At 38.6% G+C, this 19,245-nt stretch overlaps 1 protein-coding gene across 1 annotated transcript; it reads right to left on the reverse strand.

The window, feature by feature from the left end:
* Window positions 1-1,068: 1,068 nt before the first annotated feature.
* LOC149836271 (NAC domain-containing protein 43-like) lies at window positions 1,069-2,804 on the reverse strand. The gene is made up of 3 exons (XM_090009737.1): window positions 2,633-2,804; window positions 2,250-2,527; window positions 1,069-1,752 (listed from the first exon to the last, which is right to left on the reverse strand). The coding sequence occupies exons 1-3, from the start codon at window positions 2,802-2,804 to the stop codon at window positions 1,069-1,071; spliced, it is 1,134 nt and encodes a 377-aa protein (XP_089865863.1).
* Window positions 2,805-19,245: the final 16,441 nt, after the last annotated feature.

Genomic DNA, 19,245 nt, shown 5'->3' on the forward strand with positions numbered 1-19,245 from the left:
GGTTGCCGGCCCTCCGGCAACCCGAAAGAGAAAGAGGGGGGTGGGCCCTCCTGCAACCACAGAGAGAGAGAGGGGGGCAGGGGTCGACAAAAGGAAAAAGAGAAGAAAAGAAGAAGAAGAAGAAGATGGAGGGATGGGGGGTCACCTGCAGTTGTCGGACGGGAGGTCAACGGGCGACGGGCGGGTGATGAGAGGTCGCGGGGCGGCGGGCGAGCGACGGGAGGTCAACGGGCGATGATGGCAGGCGGGCGGGCGACAACAGAAAAAGAAAGGGAAAAGAGGCTCACATTAGGGATTTACGGGAAATTTAGCGATGGCCGAATTTCGTTGCATACTCCATCACAACTTTGCGATGGAGTAGCGACAAAAAATTTCTGTTGCTGAGCCGTCGCTCATTTGCGACGGAGTTTGAGATGGAATTTGGCCGTCGTTAACTTGCGACGGATTCACGATGGCATGTTTTTCGTCACTAATTCCACAAATAATTTGAATGTTAGCGACAAATATTTTTCTCTCGCTAATCCGTTGCAAATGGGCGACTCAAAAAATCGGCCGCTAATTGAAGTTTTTCTTGTAGTGGTATTTGGACAGTTCTAACAGAAAAATATAAGAACGTTGGGAACGAGTACGCACTGTACCGAAAAGGGACGTCGCATTTTTATATTTTATTTCAAAAAGAAAAAGTTACTTAAAAAGAATGTCGAAATCATTCTAAAGCTGCCTAATGAATTAATTTACAAAGGGTCCCAACGATTCGATAACGTGTCCAACCTCAATCAGGGATATTTAGTGGTTAAACGTTACAATATTTGTTAAACTGAGTACAGGATCTTATGTGTTATCGAGATGGGGTGAGTTGACGGGAAATTAAAAAAGGAAATGAGAAGTATGAATGAAGAAAACGCCATCCCATTAAATTTTTTATCACTTCACAACGCCAAGTACTATGAAAGCATAGCAGTGACATTTCACAAACTAATTCTCTTCTCTTCAAAAAAACAAAAAACAGTGATATCTCGCAAAATCACATAGCATCCTTTTTATTTTCCTGCACTGATTTGATGGAATTCAGACGCTGGTGGTGGAAAGAAACCCTGAATCAGTGGATGATCTTGAGAAACTCCAGAGATCCATGTCGTTGCCCGAGTCTTGTGGAGTGGTGCTGTTGAACAGCCTGGTGTTCTGCTGAAGGAGAGGAGGGAATTGGAGGTCGAGCTCCGGTGTTTGGCAAAAGAAACTTGGTTGGCCGTTGAAGCAAGCCAGTTGTTTTGAGGTCTCCTCCTGACCATTGAGGTGAGATGCAACCAGGCGATCAAGAGTGGCCCAGTCATTGAAAACCTGCTCCGGTCCAACTGCGTACGCACCCCGCAGGTCCGCGCAATCATGGTTGTTAATTGTAGTAGCGGGATTGGTGGTGGTGGTGGAGGAGGAAGTGGTTTCAAGATCGGAGTACGGCAGGCGACGATCGAATCGACCGCTGTCGCCGGGGAACTGTGGTGTTGTTTGCAGTTGAGGTAGCTGCACCAATCTGTTCTCGGATTCCGGCTTGCATGTCCGGCTCATGTATTGCAGTATCTGGTCGAGTGCACCATCGACACCAGAACTCAAGCCGGCTGCCTTTGTTGTTGTCGTCATTGTCACCTCGACGGGCGTTTCTTCTCTCTTGTGATGGTGGTGGTGGTGATTCTTCTTCTTGAAGACTCTACACACCACCCATCCTTCTTCCTGTGCAGTTTCAGTCCCCATTACAACCTGAAAGAGAAGCCAAATTGGTGGTGGTATAGTTGTGTTTGTCAAGGGTGCCTTTGTGATTCAGACAATGATCTTTATCAAATACACCATCTATGGGGTCAGATTTATCAAAACTGCCTGCAACAATGGGGAGGGGATCCAATGATCGGATCAAGTACCCGGAGTATTTAGTCCAATCGGGGGATGCGCGCATGCACTCACTAGGTAGCGACGGCAGATCACGGGCGATCACATTGCACACTCTAAGTTTTCCGCTGCACCTGAATCTTCCATCCATCTTTTTGTTACGCCTCACAGTTGACAGGCTGTACCTAAGAGATGGAGGGCAGTGGAGTGCAGCGGCACACTCAAAGTATGCAATGTGATTGAAACTGATCCGCCTTCCTCGGCTGCCCGAGTACCGGATCCGTTCTATCAACGCTGCGATTCCAAGGTGGGTAAGACATCAAGGTATGACGTTAAGAAGTGAGAGAGTATACTGAGGAACACTGACTCACATTGGCTTGAGAAAGGGGGTCTAGGTGGTCATCGAGTCTGTACTCGTGCATGATCCAGTCTGACTTCTGGCCATGTGGTGCCCTGCCCCTGTAGAACACCAAGGTTTTCCTCATGCCGATCCGTTTGGAATTCGTGTATATGACCTTGTCCCTCCCTGTTGCCTTCCAGAATCCGGCTGCAGTTGCTCGGTTGGTTCGAGTTCCTGTTGGATACTTCTTGTCCTTGTGACTAAAGAAATACCAATCATTCTGAGGTGCGGATCCGATCCTACATTTCTCTATAAGCAATATCCAAACAGAAGAAAAATAAATGGAGAATTATGGCTTTGATGAATATAGAACAAGGCCCATATCATCAAAAAAGAAGAGAAAGAGAACGTTACCTTGAATATCCCAAGGCTCCAGTTTGTTAAGATCAACGTCTTTGATGACATCCAAGTCAATCTTCTCAGAGGCCACCTTTTTCCTCAAGTAATAATGCAAGAGCTCCTCCTCTGTAGGATGAAATCTAAAACCAGGTGGGACACTGGTTTGGCCATTCACGGACAGGTTCATCTTTTCTCTTCTGATCCTCAACATGGACTAACTATATCTCACCCAACATATGGCACCAACCAGATGTCTTATACACCAACACCTTTTAACACTCTTCCCAACGTAATTATACCAAAAAGCTTGAGCACAAACAGGAGTGCAACCTTACAGAACCTCTACCATTTCCTAGAATCAAACAATGCAAAAGGGTAGGGATATAATGGAGATTGGTTGTTGGTGTAATGAGTATACGAGGAGGGAGGGGGGAGGGGGCCATATATAAGGAAAGGGGGGGGGGGGGGGGGGGGAGGAATTATTGTGTACATTGGAGCAGCGTCTACATCATGTTGGAAGGGACTAATGAACTGTAGGTTAAAGAGTGATATCGAGAGAGAGAGAGAGAGAGAGAGAGAGAGAGAGAGAGAGAGAGAGAGAGAGAGAGGTGTGGTCCCTTCGTGGAGGTTGGCTGCACGAGAGTGAGGGGGAAAGCATACATCCAAAACTAAGACGCCTGACCTTAAAAATCTCTTGAGAAAAGCCCAACCCAAACAACCATAAGGCGAGGAGAATCTCGTTTTTTCCATAACCACCGCCAGTGACAACTACACTCACCTTATCCCGGCTGGCCCCTTGCCTTGCAGGCACCCTTTCTCTTTCACTCAGTAACAAACACAGACACAAGCCCGTTGAAGACAACCCAGCCTACAAATCCCAACCGTCCATCTTTCTCAAATCTAAAAGATTGGTGCACCACAGTTCGGTTCCATTAGTCTCTTATGTCATCCCCCATGTTCATACCCCTCTTAAATCTTATGATGCAAGTTATTTTGATCAAATCTCTCCCTTTAAATGGATTTGGGTTGGAAAGTTCTAGCTGCAATAGACCCAAGAAACCCAAAAAAAATGGCAGCCAAAAAAAAAAAGAATAGCAGCTGTAAATAAAACTTGCAAATGTAAACTCCTATTTAAAAGCAAAAGCTAGCACAAATCTAGGAAACCACTACCTACATTTTTTAATCCACTAAAACAGCACTTCTGTTATAAACTTGACGTGAGCTTAGAATGCCCACCACATCTATTAACCAATATTGCTTAGTTTTAAGGACTCAAGTAGACATGGGCTTGGATGCTCTAAATTCTTGACTCTAACAAAAAATGTGAGCATTGGATGCTCTTATCCATTACATTCGTTCTTGAGCATTAAATTAACGTGAGCATTGGATGGTCTTTGCCCATTACTTTGAACATTAACCAATATTTTCTTGCCTTGATGTGAAAATTCTTGCACACCTACTGATACTCTTAATACCAATTTTTTTGGAGATGACAAGGCTTTTGTGAAACCATCAGCAACTTGTTCATTTGTAGAGCACTACACCTTTTTCAACTGCATCTCTTATAAAATGATATCTAAGCTCAATGTGCTTTGTTCTACTATAAAAGGTAGGATTTTTGGCAATAAAAATTATAGACTTATTATCACAGTAGAGCTTAGTTGAAAGTTTTTGTTCCACTTACAAATCTTTCAAAACATGCCTCATCCAGATCGCTTGACAGGTAGCAAATATAGCAGCAATATATTATGCTTCTGAGGGTGATAAAGCTATTGAATTTTTCTTCTTTAAAAACCACGACACAATGCCTGAACTAAAATCGAACACAAAACTACTTGTGCTTTTTCGATCATCTATTGAACTTGCCCAATCACTGTTAATATATCCAATCAAATTAAAGTCAGTAACATGTTTATAAAAAAATTCATAATTGGTTGTTGCTTGAATATAACGAAGGATCCTTTTTGTTGCACCTAGATGTTGCACAGATGAATTGTGCATAAATCTTGAGATCAAACTCATTGAAAATACAATGTCTAGCCAAGTGTGCGTTAAATACATCAATCCACCAACCAAGCTTCTAAAATACCTTTCATTTTCTCTAGCCATTCTATCTTCCAAATTCAAATTTTCATTTGAATTTATCGAAGTTGCACAAACTTTGCAATTCAATATTTTTTATTTTTTGAGAAGATCTAATGCATACTTCTCTTGAGAGATGAAAATCCCTTCATCAGATTGCATGATATGAACATCAAAAAAAATTATAGTAACCCCAAATCCGACATTTCAAACTCCTTCATCATACTATCTTTAAATTCTGCAATAAGCTTAGATGAAGAACCAATGTAGATAATATCATCTACATAAACACCGACTATAAGCAATTCTTTCCCATTCACTTTGACATAGAGTGTAGGTTCACTATCACTTCTTTGAAAACCATTTTGATGAAAAAAATTGTCAAGGTGACTATATCAAGCACGCAAGGCTTGTTTTAGCCCATATAAAGCCTTTTTTAATTTATGATTTTTTTTTTCTTTTTCTTTAATAACAAATCTAGGTGGCTGGTCAACATACACAACTTCATTAAGAAAATCATTTAAAAATATAGCTTTAACGTCAAATTGATAAACCTTCCATTTAATTTAAGCTACAATTGCAAGAACGATTCTGACTGATTTAAATCATGCATTCGGTGAAAAAGTTTTGGTAAAATCAATTCCATATTTTTGTATAAATCTCCTAGCAACTAACCTTGCCTTATACTTTTTCACATTGCCATTAGCATCATATTTGACCTTGTAGACCCACTTTACTCCAATTGACTCTTTTTCGGTTGGCAAGTTGAAAAGCTCCCATGTGTCATTCTTTTTTATGACCTCCATTTTTTCTCTCATTGCATCTATCCAATTTTTATCTGCACATGCTTCATCATATGATGATGATTCTACTACAACAAAAGCGAAAGCATATTTATAAATATCTTCCGGGGAGCGTACCTTTTTGGGAGGAGTCTCCTCATCAAGCGTGCACTCAATGTTTTTTATAAATTCATCTCTTATGCTTGATGTTTCTAATAATTATGCTACATTAGCATCAATATGATTTGATTTTGCTGCAACTTCATCAATTTGCAACTTCATAGTTTCATTGTTAGCCCATTCCCAACAAGCTTTTTCATAAAAAATAATGTTTCTTCTTATAATCAACTTTTCAGAAGTAGGATTATAAAGACGGCACCCTTTAGTCTCATTACTATAACAAAAATATATATATTTCACTTTTTTTATCTAACTTGGTTCTTTCTGAAGACTCAATCAAGACATATGCTACACATCCAAACACCCTCAGCATACTTACATTTGGTTTTCGATTCCACCAGGCCTCATATGGAGTTTTATTTTGAACTGCTTTGTTGGATCGATATTTAAAATATGCACTGTTGTGTTGATGGCTTCTGCCCAAAAGTAGTTAGGTATCTATTTTTTACTTCGCATGTTGCGTGCCATTTCCACCACTATACGATTTTTTCTTTCAACCACTCTATTTTGTTGTGGGGTCTTTCTTACTATCAACTGCATGCAAATGTCATGATCTTTGTAAAATAAACCAAACTCATCATATAAGAATTCTCCTCTTCAATTTGTGCATAGTATTTTTATAGTTTTTCTTCTTTCATTATCCACAAGGGACTTGAATTCCTTAAATCTATCAATTTTATGAGATTTATGAGCAAGAAAGTACACTCAACTCATTATAGTAAAATTGTTAGTAAAAAGCAAAAAATATTTGCTATTATTTAATCAAAGAGTTCTCATGGGACCACATATATCAGCATGAACTAATTTAAGAGGTTGTTTAGCTCTCCATGGCTTCCCAATTGAGAATGATAATTGTTGTTGTTTACCATAAACACACCCTTCACATACCTCATTTGTACAATCAATGGTTGGCAAACCAACCACCATGTTTTTCTGATATAAGAGTTTCATACCATTAAAATAAAGATGCCCATACCTCATATGTCATAACTTAGATTGATCAAGACAATTTATCATAAAGGCATAGTCATCTATCTTGATTGTTTCAAGTGAGAACATTTTATTTTGGACTATGTTGATTTTTACAAGAACTACAACATTCTTGTTTTTAATCTCACATACGTCATTTTCAAATAAAAGAGTGTAACATTTTTTAACAAATTGCCCTACACTAAGTAATTTCTGGGCCAAACCAAAAACATAATACATGTCTTGAATGTATTGTTCATTACTTGATTTTGTTTTAATAACAACTATTTCTCTGCCATTGACATCTACTTTATTATTGTCCCCGAGCCACACATTCAACTTCACGGTCTCATCAATATTTTTGAAGAGACTCCTCTGACCGGTCACATGATTACTGCAGCCACTGTCTACAGACCGCATTTCACTTTTGCAACTATTGGCATTCATGCTTGCAAGAAACAAATTTTTGTTTTTATCTACAAAATTTGCTTGTTGCTTTGCCTTTTCAAAACATCTGGCTTCAATATGACCATTTTTTTAAAAAAATGACACTATTTTCTTCTAAAGAACTGATTTTGATTACACTTTTTTGTTGCATCATTCCTTTGAGAAGTATCATAAAATCTTTCTTGACCTCTATCGGGTCCATGAAAGGTTCGTCTAAAACCTCCTCGTACTTGACTTCTTCCTTCACTCCTTTGATTACACTGGTTATTCTTTTCTTTTGAAATTTCTACCTTAGTTTGAAAGGCCTGCTCCAATATTTTTTTTAATGACTTGTTTATGTGATGCTCATAGGCTAAAAGAGACCCCATTAGTTCATCAATAGAGTACACAGAAAAATCTTTGGACTCTTCAATTATAGTAACAACATGGTCAAATTTAAAAGGTAAACATCTTAAAACTTTTTCTACTACTTTTGATCATTTAAAACTTCACCAAAAGTCTTCATCTGATTTACAATATTGGAGAGATCTGATTTACAATAGTGGAGAGACTAGAAAAGAAAGTTTGAATAGGCTCACTGGTTTTCATAGAAAATGTTTCAAACTCTCTTTTTAAGGTTTAAAGTTTAACAATTATGATCTTCTTATCCCCATGAAATTTTTGCTTCAAGAGTTGTCAGACCTCTTTTGACTTTGTAGCACAAACAATTGTTGGAAAGATGGTCTTGGACACAACCTGTTGTAATACTAATAATGCCTTTGCATCTTTTTTTTATGCTTCTTTTACATCAATTTTTTCTGCTGCCTTCGTTCCTTCAACATCTGCATAACCATTCTCAACCAACTCTTAAAGGTCTTATGAAATAAAGAAAGTCTTCATTTTATTATTCCAAAATTCATAATTCTCACCATTAAAAATTGGCACTAATGATTGGGACAAGTTGAGAGAATTGGAATTGTTTTCCATACCAGTTTTACTGAGAGATTATCTTTCAAAACTCCAAGTCTATAAGAACTCCTTGCTTCAACAATACTCCTACTAGATCTGATTTGCAATAGAACCAAGAAACCCCAAAAAAATGGTTGCCCAAAAAAAGAGGAAATAAAGAACAACAACTGTAAAGAAAACTTGCAACAAAATTTTTATTTTTACTTTACTGAAACTCTTTACACTACACTTTGTAACATACGCAAACTCCTATTTAAAAGCAAAAGCTAGCACAAATTTAGGAAACCACTACCTATAATTTTTAATCGACTAAAACAACATCTACTTTTATGGACTTGACATGAGCTTAGAATGCCCACCACGTCTATTAACTAATATTGCCTATTTTTAAGGAGTCAAGTAGACATGGGCTTGGGATGCTCTACATTCTTGAGTCTAACAAAAAATGTGAGCATTGGATGCTCTTATCCATTACATTCATACTTGAGCATTAAATTAACGCAAGCATTAGATGCTCTTTGCCCACTACTTTGAACATTAACCAACAAATTTAATAAGACTTAGCCCTTAGACAAAAAATATGATTTTTTAAATAAAAAAATTTGTGTTTTACCCACCATGAAGCAGCTTGACTGATTCGTTCTATCGAAGGTCTTCCTAAACTTCTTCTATAATGCTCATGCATCTATTGGCTCGTTCACGGTCTCAGACCATGCACCCATAACATTGTCTTGGAATGTTGGTTTGCACCAACGGAATAGGTGATTTCGCTTTGAAATATGGTGGCTTTGTGAACCAGCCCTCTTGGACAATCTAAATAGATGGTGAGGTGTTTTACAAGGAGAAAAATGTATAGCACAATGGATTTTGTCCGAAATTGACTTTCTAAGGAAGAAGTTGATTTAATGGAGCAAAGAAAACAACGAGGATAGATTCCACGAGCTCAAAGCATGGGAAAGTGAGCAAAGATCAAGAGTGAAATGGCTCCATGGAGGTGATCACAACACTTGTTACTTTCATGCATTTGCTTATGGCCGTAGCAGAATAAGTTGTATTTCTTTCTTGAATGTTGATGGTACTAACCTTCAAGGGGTTGGTCTATTGGAATTCATAACATGTAACTTTGATCAACATTTTCAATGCATGGCTAGACTACATCCAAATTTGAGAAATTTCCAACTCGGTGTTTTGGACCTTGAAAAATCAAATGCCATTACAAAACCGTTTGATCAAGAGGAATTAAGTGACAAGGGTGGTGATCCATACCATTGAGTAAAGCTCTGGGTGTGGATGGTTTTCACATTGAGGTATTTCACGGGATTTGGGAGACATGTACATAACTTCACGCTCCTACTCCAAAATTTTCACTCTAATGCAATTCTACCCAAGGCTTTGGGTAGGTCAATCATGGTGCTTATATTTAAGGATGGTTCAACAAACTCCTTTGAAAATCTCAGACCTATTGCTTTATGTGAAACACTTTATAAGGTCATTTCCAATGCATTGGTCATGTGCTTACAACAAGTGGTACAAAAGTTCATCTTTAGGCACCAATACGCTTTGATCAAGGGTCGGAAGTTACATGAGGAATTCATACTTGCGCATGAAGTTGTCCACACAATTCACTCCTCATGTGCGAAGGTGTTCTTGCTTAAATTGGACCTCACTAAAGCATTTGATATGGTGAGGTGAGATTTTTTGCTCGCTTGAATGGAGAAAATGTACTTTAGGGAGATACGATAGACCTAGATTAATGAGTGACTTCAAATTTCATCCACGACAATCAGCTTCAATGGTATGCAATGTACGTTGTTTATCCTAAATAGAGGGCCTTGACAAGGTGACCCACTCTCACCTTTGCTTTCCATTATTGTCATGGAGGACCTCTTTTGTATGAGGTCTGTTTTATGGAGTGGACCTACCAGAATTCTACGATTTTTATCATATCTTCTTTGCCTATGACATCCTTATTTTTGGTCAAGCTAATGAGGAGTACATTTTTTTAGAACTCTCCAGCCTATCCACCAATGACCAAAATTCAAGTTTTGTGGGATTCAATGATGTTGATTCACAAGATCTTTAGCAACCACCCTATTTGGACGCGGAATTGAAAGTTTGCCCCTTAAATATCTTGGTTTCCTGCTTCACAATGGAATCACAAGAAATCAATTTTGGAAAGAAGTTGAAGAAAAAATACTAACAAAATTAAACAAATGGGTTAGATTTAACCTTGCTCTTGCGTGTAGGATCACCTTAATGAAGCATATCCTCATGAGCTTCCTTTTGCATTTCCTACAAAAACTTTCAAATTTCGAGCAAGAAGAAAAAGAGGATAAATAGTGCATTCCAAACCTTCATTTGATCTAACAAGAATCAAAAGGCAAGAATGCACTTAGTTTCATGGAAAATCATGACTAGTAGTAAGGAAGAGGACATTCACAAAGTAGGAAGATGGAACAAATCCTTGAATATGAAATGGCTATGATTGGTCATCACTGGACGGATGATTGTTTTAATACAAAAGTATAGTTTGCATGGTTGACCTTGGGCCGAGGGTGCCAAATGGGTTGTGGGATCATGCTCCAGCACTTGTTTTAGGAGTGCGTCTTTGCAAAGGACTGTTTCAGAACTATTTGGCACACATTAGACCCTCATTGGAATAAGGTGTATAATCTAAGGACAGTCTTAATTTCCTGGCCTATCCAACACTAGAAGAAAAAATTCTTTGTTTGGCTGGCGTTGCTCTGTCCTTATATTATGGTGCCTAATCTGGCTCTAACGATATCATAAGGATGCATATCAGCACTCAGCCACAATTGCCAAAGCCACCTGCTTATCAGGTAGTATTTTCAATGGGCAAGCTTGTTATTATGTGAGATCTCGTCATGACCAGATTCTTGATGTAATCCTTCTACTTTTATATAAATTCAATATTTTTCCTTAAAAAACATTGATTTTTGAATCACCAAAAAGTCATGCATACAAGTCAGATTTTGGCAATTTAAACAATGATTGTCACTAATGTAGGTCATACTTTCAAGTCAGATTTAATCAAAACAACTTGTATCAATGAAATCCCAAAGAAGGGTATGAAGATTCGGATGACAGAGAGGATGAGCGAAACTGATTTGTACCACCACCTAGCCTATATGCATTTTATTTAATAATGAAGAACTCATAGCATTGCGCGTTTGATCTAATCATGCAAAGAAAAGGAGAAAACTGAGATATTTGTATATGGTGTTGCATAAAGACTGGGGGTCTCAATGAGATGAGAGATCCATGAATCCATTCACTAGGGAGTCAGCCACCACGACGAATCAGGTCCAATCACATCACATATATAGGTGTGCTGCTGCATTTAATGCCTTTCATCTTTGGATATATCTTGTCAGTTGTGGGGCCCAACAACAGATGGATGGCCTTCAGGTGTAATTGTGAATTCATAGTGTGCAATGTGAGTGCATCTGATCCGCACATGTCAGCGGGGGGCAGGTTATGGTGTGTTGGTGGGATTCATGGCATCCATTCACTAAGTTGAGTACCTTTACAAGTTACTTGGACGAGTACTGGGTTTGTTCTCTGATACAATTGACAAAGCAACCACCCTCTTGGAACAACAGCAGGTCGTAGGAGAATGGTAATCCTGCTTTGTGGTGGTAGTGGTGATTTTGATATTGTCATCAGTGGATAACTGTGACATCTTTTTTCATAACAAGGATAAACCACAGTTGTAGTTATTTTTTATGACTAAGCAGCCCTCACCAAGAACCGGGTCACCATACGAGGTAAAACTCCGTGTTGAAGACACCCAAACAACCTTACGGTGCTAAATTATTCTTTTTTTTTTAAAGAAAAGACATTGATAATTTGCAATGTCCTTAAACTTGAATGACTTAAGCTGACCCACCTAGTCAAGTGTGTGGAGCAGTTAAGGTTGCACGCTCCTACTTGGGCACAACTTGACATGCAGCTTGTGTTGGTGCAGGGTGGGGGGTCGTTTCATTGGTTTCATCCTAAGCCCCTTTAGCTCCTATGCTTAACCAACCAACAATCCCTCTCCTGGTGCCAAGATCTTGAACTTGAATTAGCGACAGATTTTGAGACGGAAAAATTTCTTCGCTAATCTGTTGCTAATTAGCGATGGATTTTGAGACAAATTTTTTTTCATCGCTAATTTCGCAACTACAAATGAATTTACGATGAAATTTTTTTCGTCGCTAATTTGTAGTCAAAATTCATATTAGTTGTCACGTTGGCAACCCGTGTCTTTGGATGAGGGTAAGGGCGAGGCAGAGAAGCGGCGGTGAGTTCTGGCTGAGGAGGAGATGGAAGAGGTAGAGGGCGGTGGGCTTTTGGCATTGAAGCTCGGGAAGCATGTTTATCCGGTGGTGGAGGCGAATGGAGTGGAGGGAAGGAACTACAAGAGGTCGAAGGTGCAGGGACAGGGACAACCATAAGAGGATGTCCGCTTCTTAACGGCGCTAGAAGAGGAGTCATATCCCCATCTCGTCTCTGATGCAGAGAGGAGGAAAAAAATCCAGAACCCTCCGCCGAGAAGAGGCCAGGTAAAGGCCAAGATTTTTCGGTCAATCACTTAATTGGTTGTTGATGTAGCATCTAAGGCCATCTCGGTCGTTGTCGGAAGATCCACCCTCAACTCTCCAGCCATCTCCAATCCCCCCAGCGCCTACTCGTCAGAATTTAGTGTTGATGATTGAAACGGGAAGATTCCAGCCTGGTGTTTCTTCGACAGTGTGCCCCCTCTTTCAAACCCCCGTTGGATGCATGCTTGGTAGCAATCAATTTTTTTATTTTTTCTTTTCTTTCTCAAGTTTGTAATTACTGTTTTGATTAGAGAGAGTTTGGTGTATAGAAATGGCGCATAGAAAAGTCACTTTTTCGGTTGGAGACAAGGTTTTCATTAAGGTCTCCCCAACCAAGAGTGTGTTCCATTTTGGAAAGAAGGAGAAGCTCAACCCCAGATTCGTTGGACCCTTCAAAGTTTTGAACCGGATCGGAGAGACTGCCTACCGAGTAGCATTGTTACCGCAGTATGCGCAGATACACAACGTATTCTATGTGTCAATGCTTAGAAAATATGTTCACGACCCTTCTCACATCATCCAACATGAAGACATTGAGATTCAGGAAGATATGACAATGAAAGAATTTTTTTGTGATCCGTTGAAATGTAAATACGATATCTAGATAGATGGCTTCTATTACTGTTAGCTAAGGGAGTACACGAGAGGGACTCTACAATTGGGATTTGGAGGACGCGATTCCTATCGTCGATCTGCCTTTAGTTCTTGCGGTGAACAAGAAGAAGACCAAGATGCCTGATCAGATTCGAGATTTTACTGAAACGGAGAAGGAAAAGAGTAAGAAATTTTTTAAATTTTTATTTTTTTAATTTTGCGACGGATAATATTTGTTGCTAATATTCGTCACCAATTTAGCGATGGATTAGGGATGGATATTTATCTGTCGCAAAACCAAATTTAGCGACGGACTCACAACGGATCATGACATTTGCTAATTCATCGCAAATTAAAGACATAATTAGCGACATATCAGTTCTGTCGCTAATTAGCAACTAAGAAATTATGACGAACACTATCCATCGTTAATTCGTTACAAATTCGTCGCTAAACGGGCGGATTTTCGATGGATCAGCGATGGATAGCATCTATCGCTAATCTGCATTTTTTCTTGTAGTGATATTTTGTAACTGACAGTCAGTACAGGGTGAGAGCTATGAAATACACAAATTCTGTAGATTTGGTAATTTACTATTTTACATTGATGGCCATGGCTAAAGGTTTAATCATTGATGACTTAGGACAATTGGTTTTTTGACAACACTAAATAAACTATTTCAGATGTAAATAATTAAGCTTCAAATGGGTAGTGCAACATTCAAAAAAAAAAAACGTCAGAGAGATGTGCAATTCATGAGCTGTGTCGTCCTTGCATGCTTATATTTCTCATACATAATTATGCAAATATCAAGAATATCTTTCAATTCTTTTATTTTTTAGATAATCCAAGAGAAAACCCGTCCATCTCCCACCCTCACATTGATTGGCCATCGGTTGGTAAAATCCTTGAGGCCTCCCATGACCACTAAAAAGTACACTCATCTTCGACCTTGCGTCAATGGACCACCTGTGGGTTTTCAAACTAGTGATGCCTTGGAGACATTCAGAAGTCGCCCCTACCAGATGAGCGAAACTCTTGTGGGCTAATATCTTTCAATTTTTTATTCTTAACACTGTTACCAAATATTCAATTACATGAGAACTTTAACGTTTGACTTTGACCAACGACTTAAACGATGAGTTTTATACATCCAACATCAACTCTGACGAGGACTTGTGGGTCCATTGAGTTGGTATCGCTATGTCAATATGGTTAGGGTTATTAAGATCCTAGTTTGATTAATGTAAAACTACAACTAATCAAATACCCTCATTTTTTGTCATGGAAAGGTAAAAAATAGTTGTCGTTGTGAGGTAAAACTACATCTTTACCAGTGTACTTGGCTTCGGTTGTCTACTTTCCCGTATAAAGGAAATGTCATGTTCAATACACAACTTCGCAGGAAAAAGAATCCAAAAAGTGACGCAGGGATGTCGTCTGGATGTAGTTATTGAACTTTCTATCTTTACGTTTAGAGCTATAGTAAAGTTAAAATCAACCAAGGTTGTCTGAAAGGGAAACGGAAATGGAAACGTTTTGGAAAACGGAAACGAGAGACAAGATTTCTCAGGTGCATGTGAAACGGAAAACTGAGAAATGCAAAACGAACAGGAAAACAAATTGAGAAAGGACCAAGAAACAAATGAAAAACGTTTAACAAGAAGAAAAAACTTTCCAAACATGAAAGACATGTATCTCACGAAAGAGAAACGATTGAAAAATGCATAGGAAAAGTGTGGAAAACGCTGGGAAACGAGTTTCCCAAAAATAAGAAATGTATTTCGCTTAGTGGGAAACACGTTTCTCACTGTATGGAAACACATTCCCAATTGCTTTTTTTTTTGGCATTTCGAACATGTTTCGGAAATGCAATGTTACTCGTTTGGGAACGGTTTCCCAAAAAATGCGTTTACTGAACAACACGTTTCCCATTCTCCTACAGCGTTTTGGTTAACACTTGTTGGAACCAGCACCACAAATGCTTTGGGATGGCAGTGGGGCGGGGTGGGGCGGGGGACAAGGTTTCCACCCCCGCCCCGCCTCAAAATTTTATCCTCCAACCCCGCCCCGCCTCCGCGGCGGGGATGGATTTTATCCTCCACCCCCGCCTCCATCCCCGTTTCATACCCTTCATCCCCGGTCCAAACGGGGATGAGGCGGGGCGGGGCGGGGAAAAGTGCACGTCCACCCCCGCCCCGCCTCCACGGCGGGGATGGATTTTATCCTCCACCCCCGCCTCCATCCCCCTTTCATACCCTTCATCCCCGGTCCAAACGGGGCGAGGCGGGGTGGGGCCCCGCTTTCCCCCGGTCCAATGCCATCCCTACAAATGCTAGTGCATTTTTGCCTACTTTGACACTAATACCATTATCGCTCAATTGGGATCTAGTTTGGACTCAATGTGACTACCATTTTCTCTAGATTTTGGAATATAATCTTTCAATTTTTAGACCCTCTTATTCATTAATTTGAAGCACCAAAAAGGGCACAGACCAGTCAGAGGAAACACCATGATAAGACGGGGGTGACCCTTACGTGTTTTTTGGGTTGGCAAGTTAGGAGCAGTGTTTTTGAACAGTAGGTAAAAATGATTAAGATTCCATTTGCATTCCAAGAGATGTAGCAACGCGTACCTCCATCGACTTATTATAAAGAGATGACGCTAGAACGTACTCTATCAATGTAGACAAATCTTTCATTAGGCCCCACCTCTTCTAAATTGAACTTGGCTTCTTGCCTTGCTGCTGACGAGTCCCTTGTCCAAATGCATGTAATGACACCATAGCCACAGTGAAAGATGTCCTTTACAAGGCATCCCTTAGAAGCAAGCTCATAAAAAAGGACATACTTATTATCAGTGTCAAAAAAAAAATATCAGACTATGGGGTAACACCATTCACTTGAATATTGAAGGTTTATTTCCATTAACAAACTGTTTTATTTTATTGGATGGAAAACTCTCTCTGCTATCATAATCACAAACCAACCTCCCTACCAATCATGTTTTGGCAATTTCCCTCAAAAAAATACATTCATGGTATCACAATTAATCTCAAATGGTTATTTAAAAATGGCCGTTTGTTGCATGACCCACTTGATTGCTGATACCACGGATCTTACCACAACAATGCATGTGAGGTTTTTGACTGCTTTGTGTCCAGTCGTAGCAGTGCAGATTCGGAATCTTATTGTTTTGTTGGTGCCAACCTTCACACTCGTGTACCTTTTCACCCCAATACTTCTTTTGCAATCGACTGCTATGTAGAAGCATACTTGTCAGAGAAGTGAATGGATATGGTGGAATAAACCCGGGACAAGACTGAATAGATGAGCGGATAGCTAGGAAACATTCACCAATTTTCGTTTGTTTGAATCATTTGCCTATATATATATATATATATATATATATATATATATATATATATATATATATGAAAAATGAAAACCTACAAAATGGGCAGGGTGCTAAATGAAACATGCAATTGGATCTTCAGTGATTTTTCCAAATTCTCACTGATGTGATCTGTACGCTTGTTATTATAGAAATCACTTATTGGAGTATTTGATCTCATTGCCTTCATACGTTTTTATAAGGTTTCAAAAATCACGGCCTTTAATTTTCATAAATTTTTTAAGCTTCAAATACTATTGTTCATCCAAAATGCATGATCTAAGTGTCTATTTCTAGTAAATCAATCATGTTGAACACATCTATGAGGTCAGAATTTTGATAAAAACACTGAATTCCATTTGCATAATTCATTTAGCACTGTGCCCACATTGTAAGTTTTCATTTCACACACACACACACACACATATATATATATATATATATATATATATATATATATATATATATATATATATATATATATATATATATATATATATATATATATATATATATATATATATCACTAGAATATGTTAACTGAATATATAAACCATGAACTAGGCATTTCTGACAAACTGGTTTCCCATGCATTATTCACTCGTTTCTCACAATTTTATGAAACATTAGGTTTTTGGTTTGGAAAATGGTTTTTCAAGAAACAATGTTCCTAGGTGCAAGTAGAGTTTTTCGGTAAACCTAGTTTAAATGGTCATATTATGAATTTAGTTAAGGGTGAAACTTCTTATGCGGTTAATGACATGTACTAACTCTAACAGCTCTAGTATTATTTGAATTTCAGCAATTGCTTTAAAAGAAAAAAGCAAGAAAAACCAATAATGTCTCTGCATGGTTGGTAAGAACTGTCACTGCATTCTTCCTGTGGTGGGACGTTGTAGCCTCGTAGGTTCAAAACTTCATTGGTATGTTGAATAATAACTGGTGGGATTCGTGTTATGTTTTGATAAGCTCGGGTTAAAGAATAGGTTTGAAACTATGCTCGCAGTTAGGTCGGTTAAGTAAAAAAAAAGTCTTGGTCAAACAAGTTCTATTTAGTTCTAACAAACTTTAGAAAAATAGTGATTTCTCCTAAATAGTTAAACATAAATTTCCAAATTTTGGAAGGTAGTTAGAGGATACGTAGAAAAAAACATTGTAACAAACCGCAGGGTCAAACTTCACACGGTTGAGAATTTACGAGCTCATGATCAGACCACAAAAAATATGCCCGGGTATAATTTTTTATTTTCACAGGTTTCAATAAACAAAGTGGTTCTCCTAATTGATTTGAAGTTTATGATTGATTTTTGGATGGTAGGTTGGGAACACATGGATTGAGTTAGAGTTTAAATTTGATAACCAAACTCATTCAGGTTAAGGAGATATGACCTAAATAAGTCATGTTAAATTTTATAAATCTCAGGCAAGCAGAATGGATTGGGTTAACTATATCTGATTTGGGTCAAGAATATCCAAAAGTGAGTTTGACCCTAGCTGAGGGTAGATTCGACTTACTAGGGCATAGGGGAGATGTCTTAAAGTATTGAAAAATGTAATGGTATGTACAGTTGGGGTTGAAGATGGTTTCAAACACTATCACAAGAACGAAACACTTAAGTGAGCCTTGGTAGCACTTTGGTCCACTAAGTGGGCATGACCACAAGGATTGAGCACACCCAAAAGTTGAGTCAAGAGAGAGACTTGGCTAGAAGAAAGAGAGACCTACGGGCCTAGGAGGTCAAGGTGATGAAGGCGTAGGCACCAAAAGAAAGAGAGACTAAGCAAAAGCTTAGGAGCTTAAAAGAGTGAGAGAGACGATTTTTCAAAAGAAAACCTTTTTCAATTCCAAATGCTTAGCTATTTTTCCAGCATAAAAAAGCCTCTACATATAAGCTCAAGGAAGCGTATAATTGCTAAATATAAATAACAAGAAATATTAAAACAATATTAAAACTAACTTAAAATTCTTAAGAGCCTTATGAAAGCTAAAGATACTCTTTAGAGTCTCCACTCTATTCTTAGATAAAACCTTCTTAGACTTTAGATAACACCTAGAGTCTTCTTAAATACATTTGTACATCCATTTAGGCCACATTCAAGATGGTTTGGCATCCTTTAAGGTGGACATGCAAATTTTTTTAATACCATGAATGCTCCTATATGAATCGGGCTTGAGCTGCTGCACCTTGGCTTGAAGGATCTGATCTACTTGGTCCACTTCATGAAATGAATCTTGTTTTGAGTGTGGGGGACTTTGGTCTAGTGGATACAATCCATTGAGGTGCCTTAGTGGATATGAAGATCTGTCATTGTTTATTCGCTTCTCTCCTTGTGTTGCTCCACCAACTGTCGAAACTGGATTCGATTTTTCTGGATATATAACATTCAATGACTTCTTCTCTAATGATTAAGGCATTGGACTTAGATTTGAGTCTGCAATACTTTGATTCACGTTGAAATCTTGGGACAACAGATACATATTGGAGTCTTCCACAGTTGGGTCTACATCATTAGAGTTGGAAGCTAATTCTGCATAATTTAGGATCGTATCAGTTTCTAACCCCATCTTGCCGATAAAAAATATAAATAAAGAAAAATAGCATAGTTATTCTAGTAGCTAGATG

Source organism: Nuphar pumila, chromosome 6 (genome assembly GCF_984573655.1).
Source record: "Nuphar pumila chromosome 6, dmNupPumi1.hap1.1, whole genome shotgun sequence".
Classification (NCBI taxonomy): domain Eukaryota; kingdom Viridiplantae; phylum Streptophyta; class Magnoliopsida; order Nymphaeales; family Nymphaeaceae; genus Nuphar; species Nuphar pumila.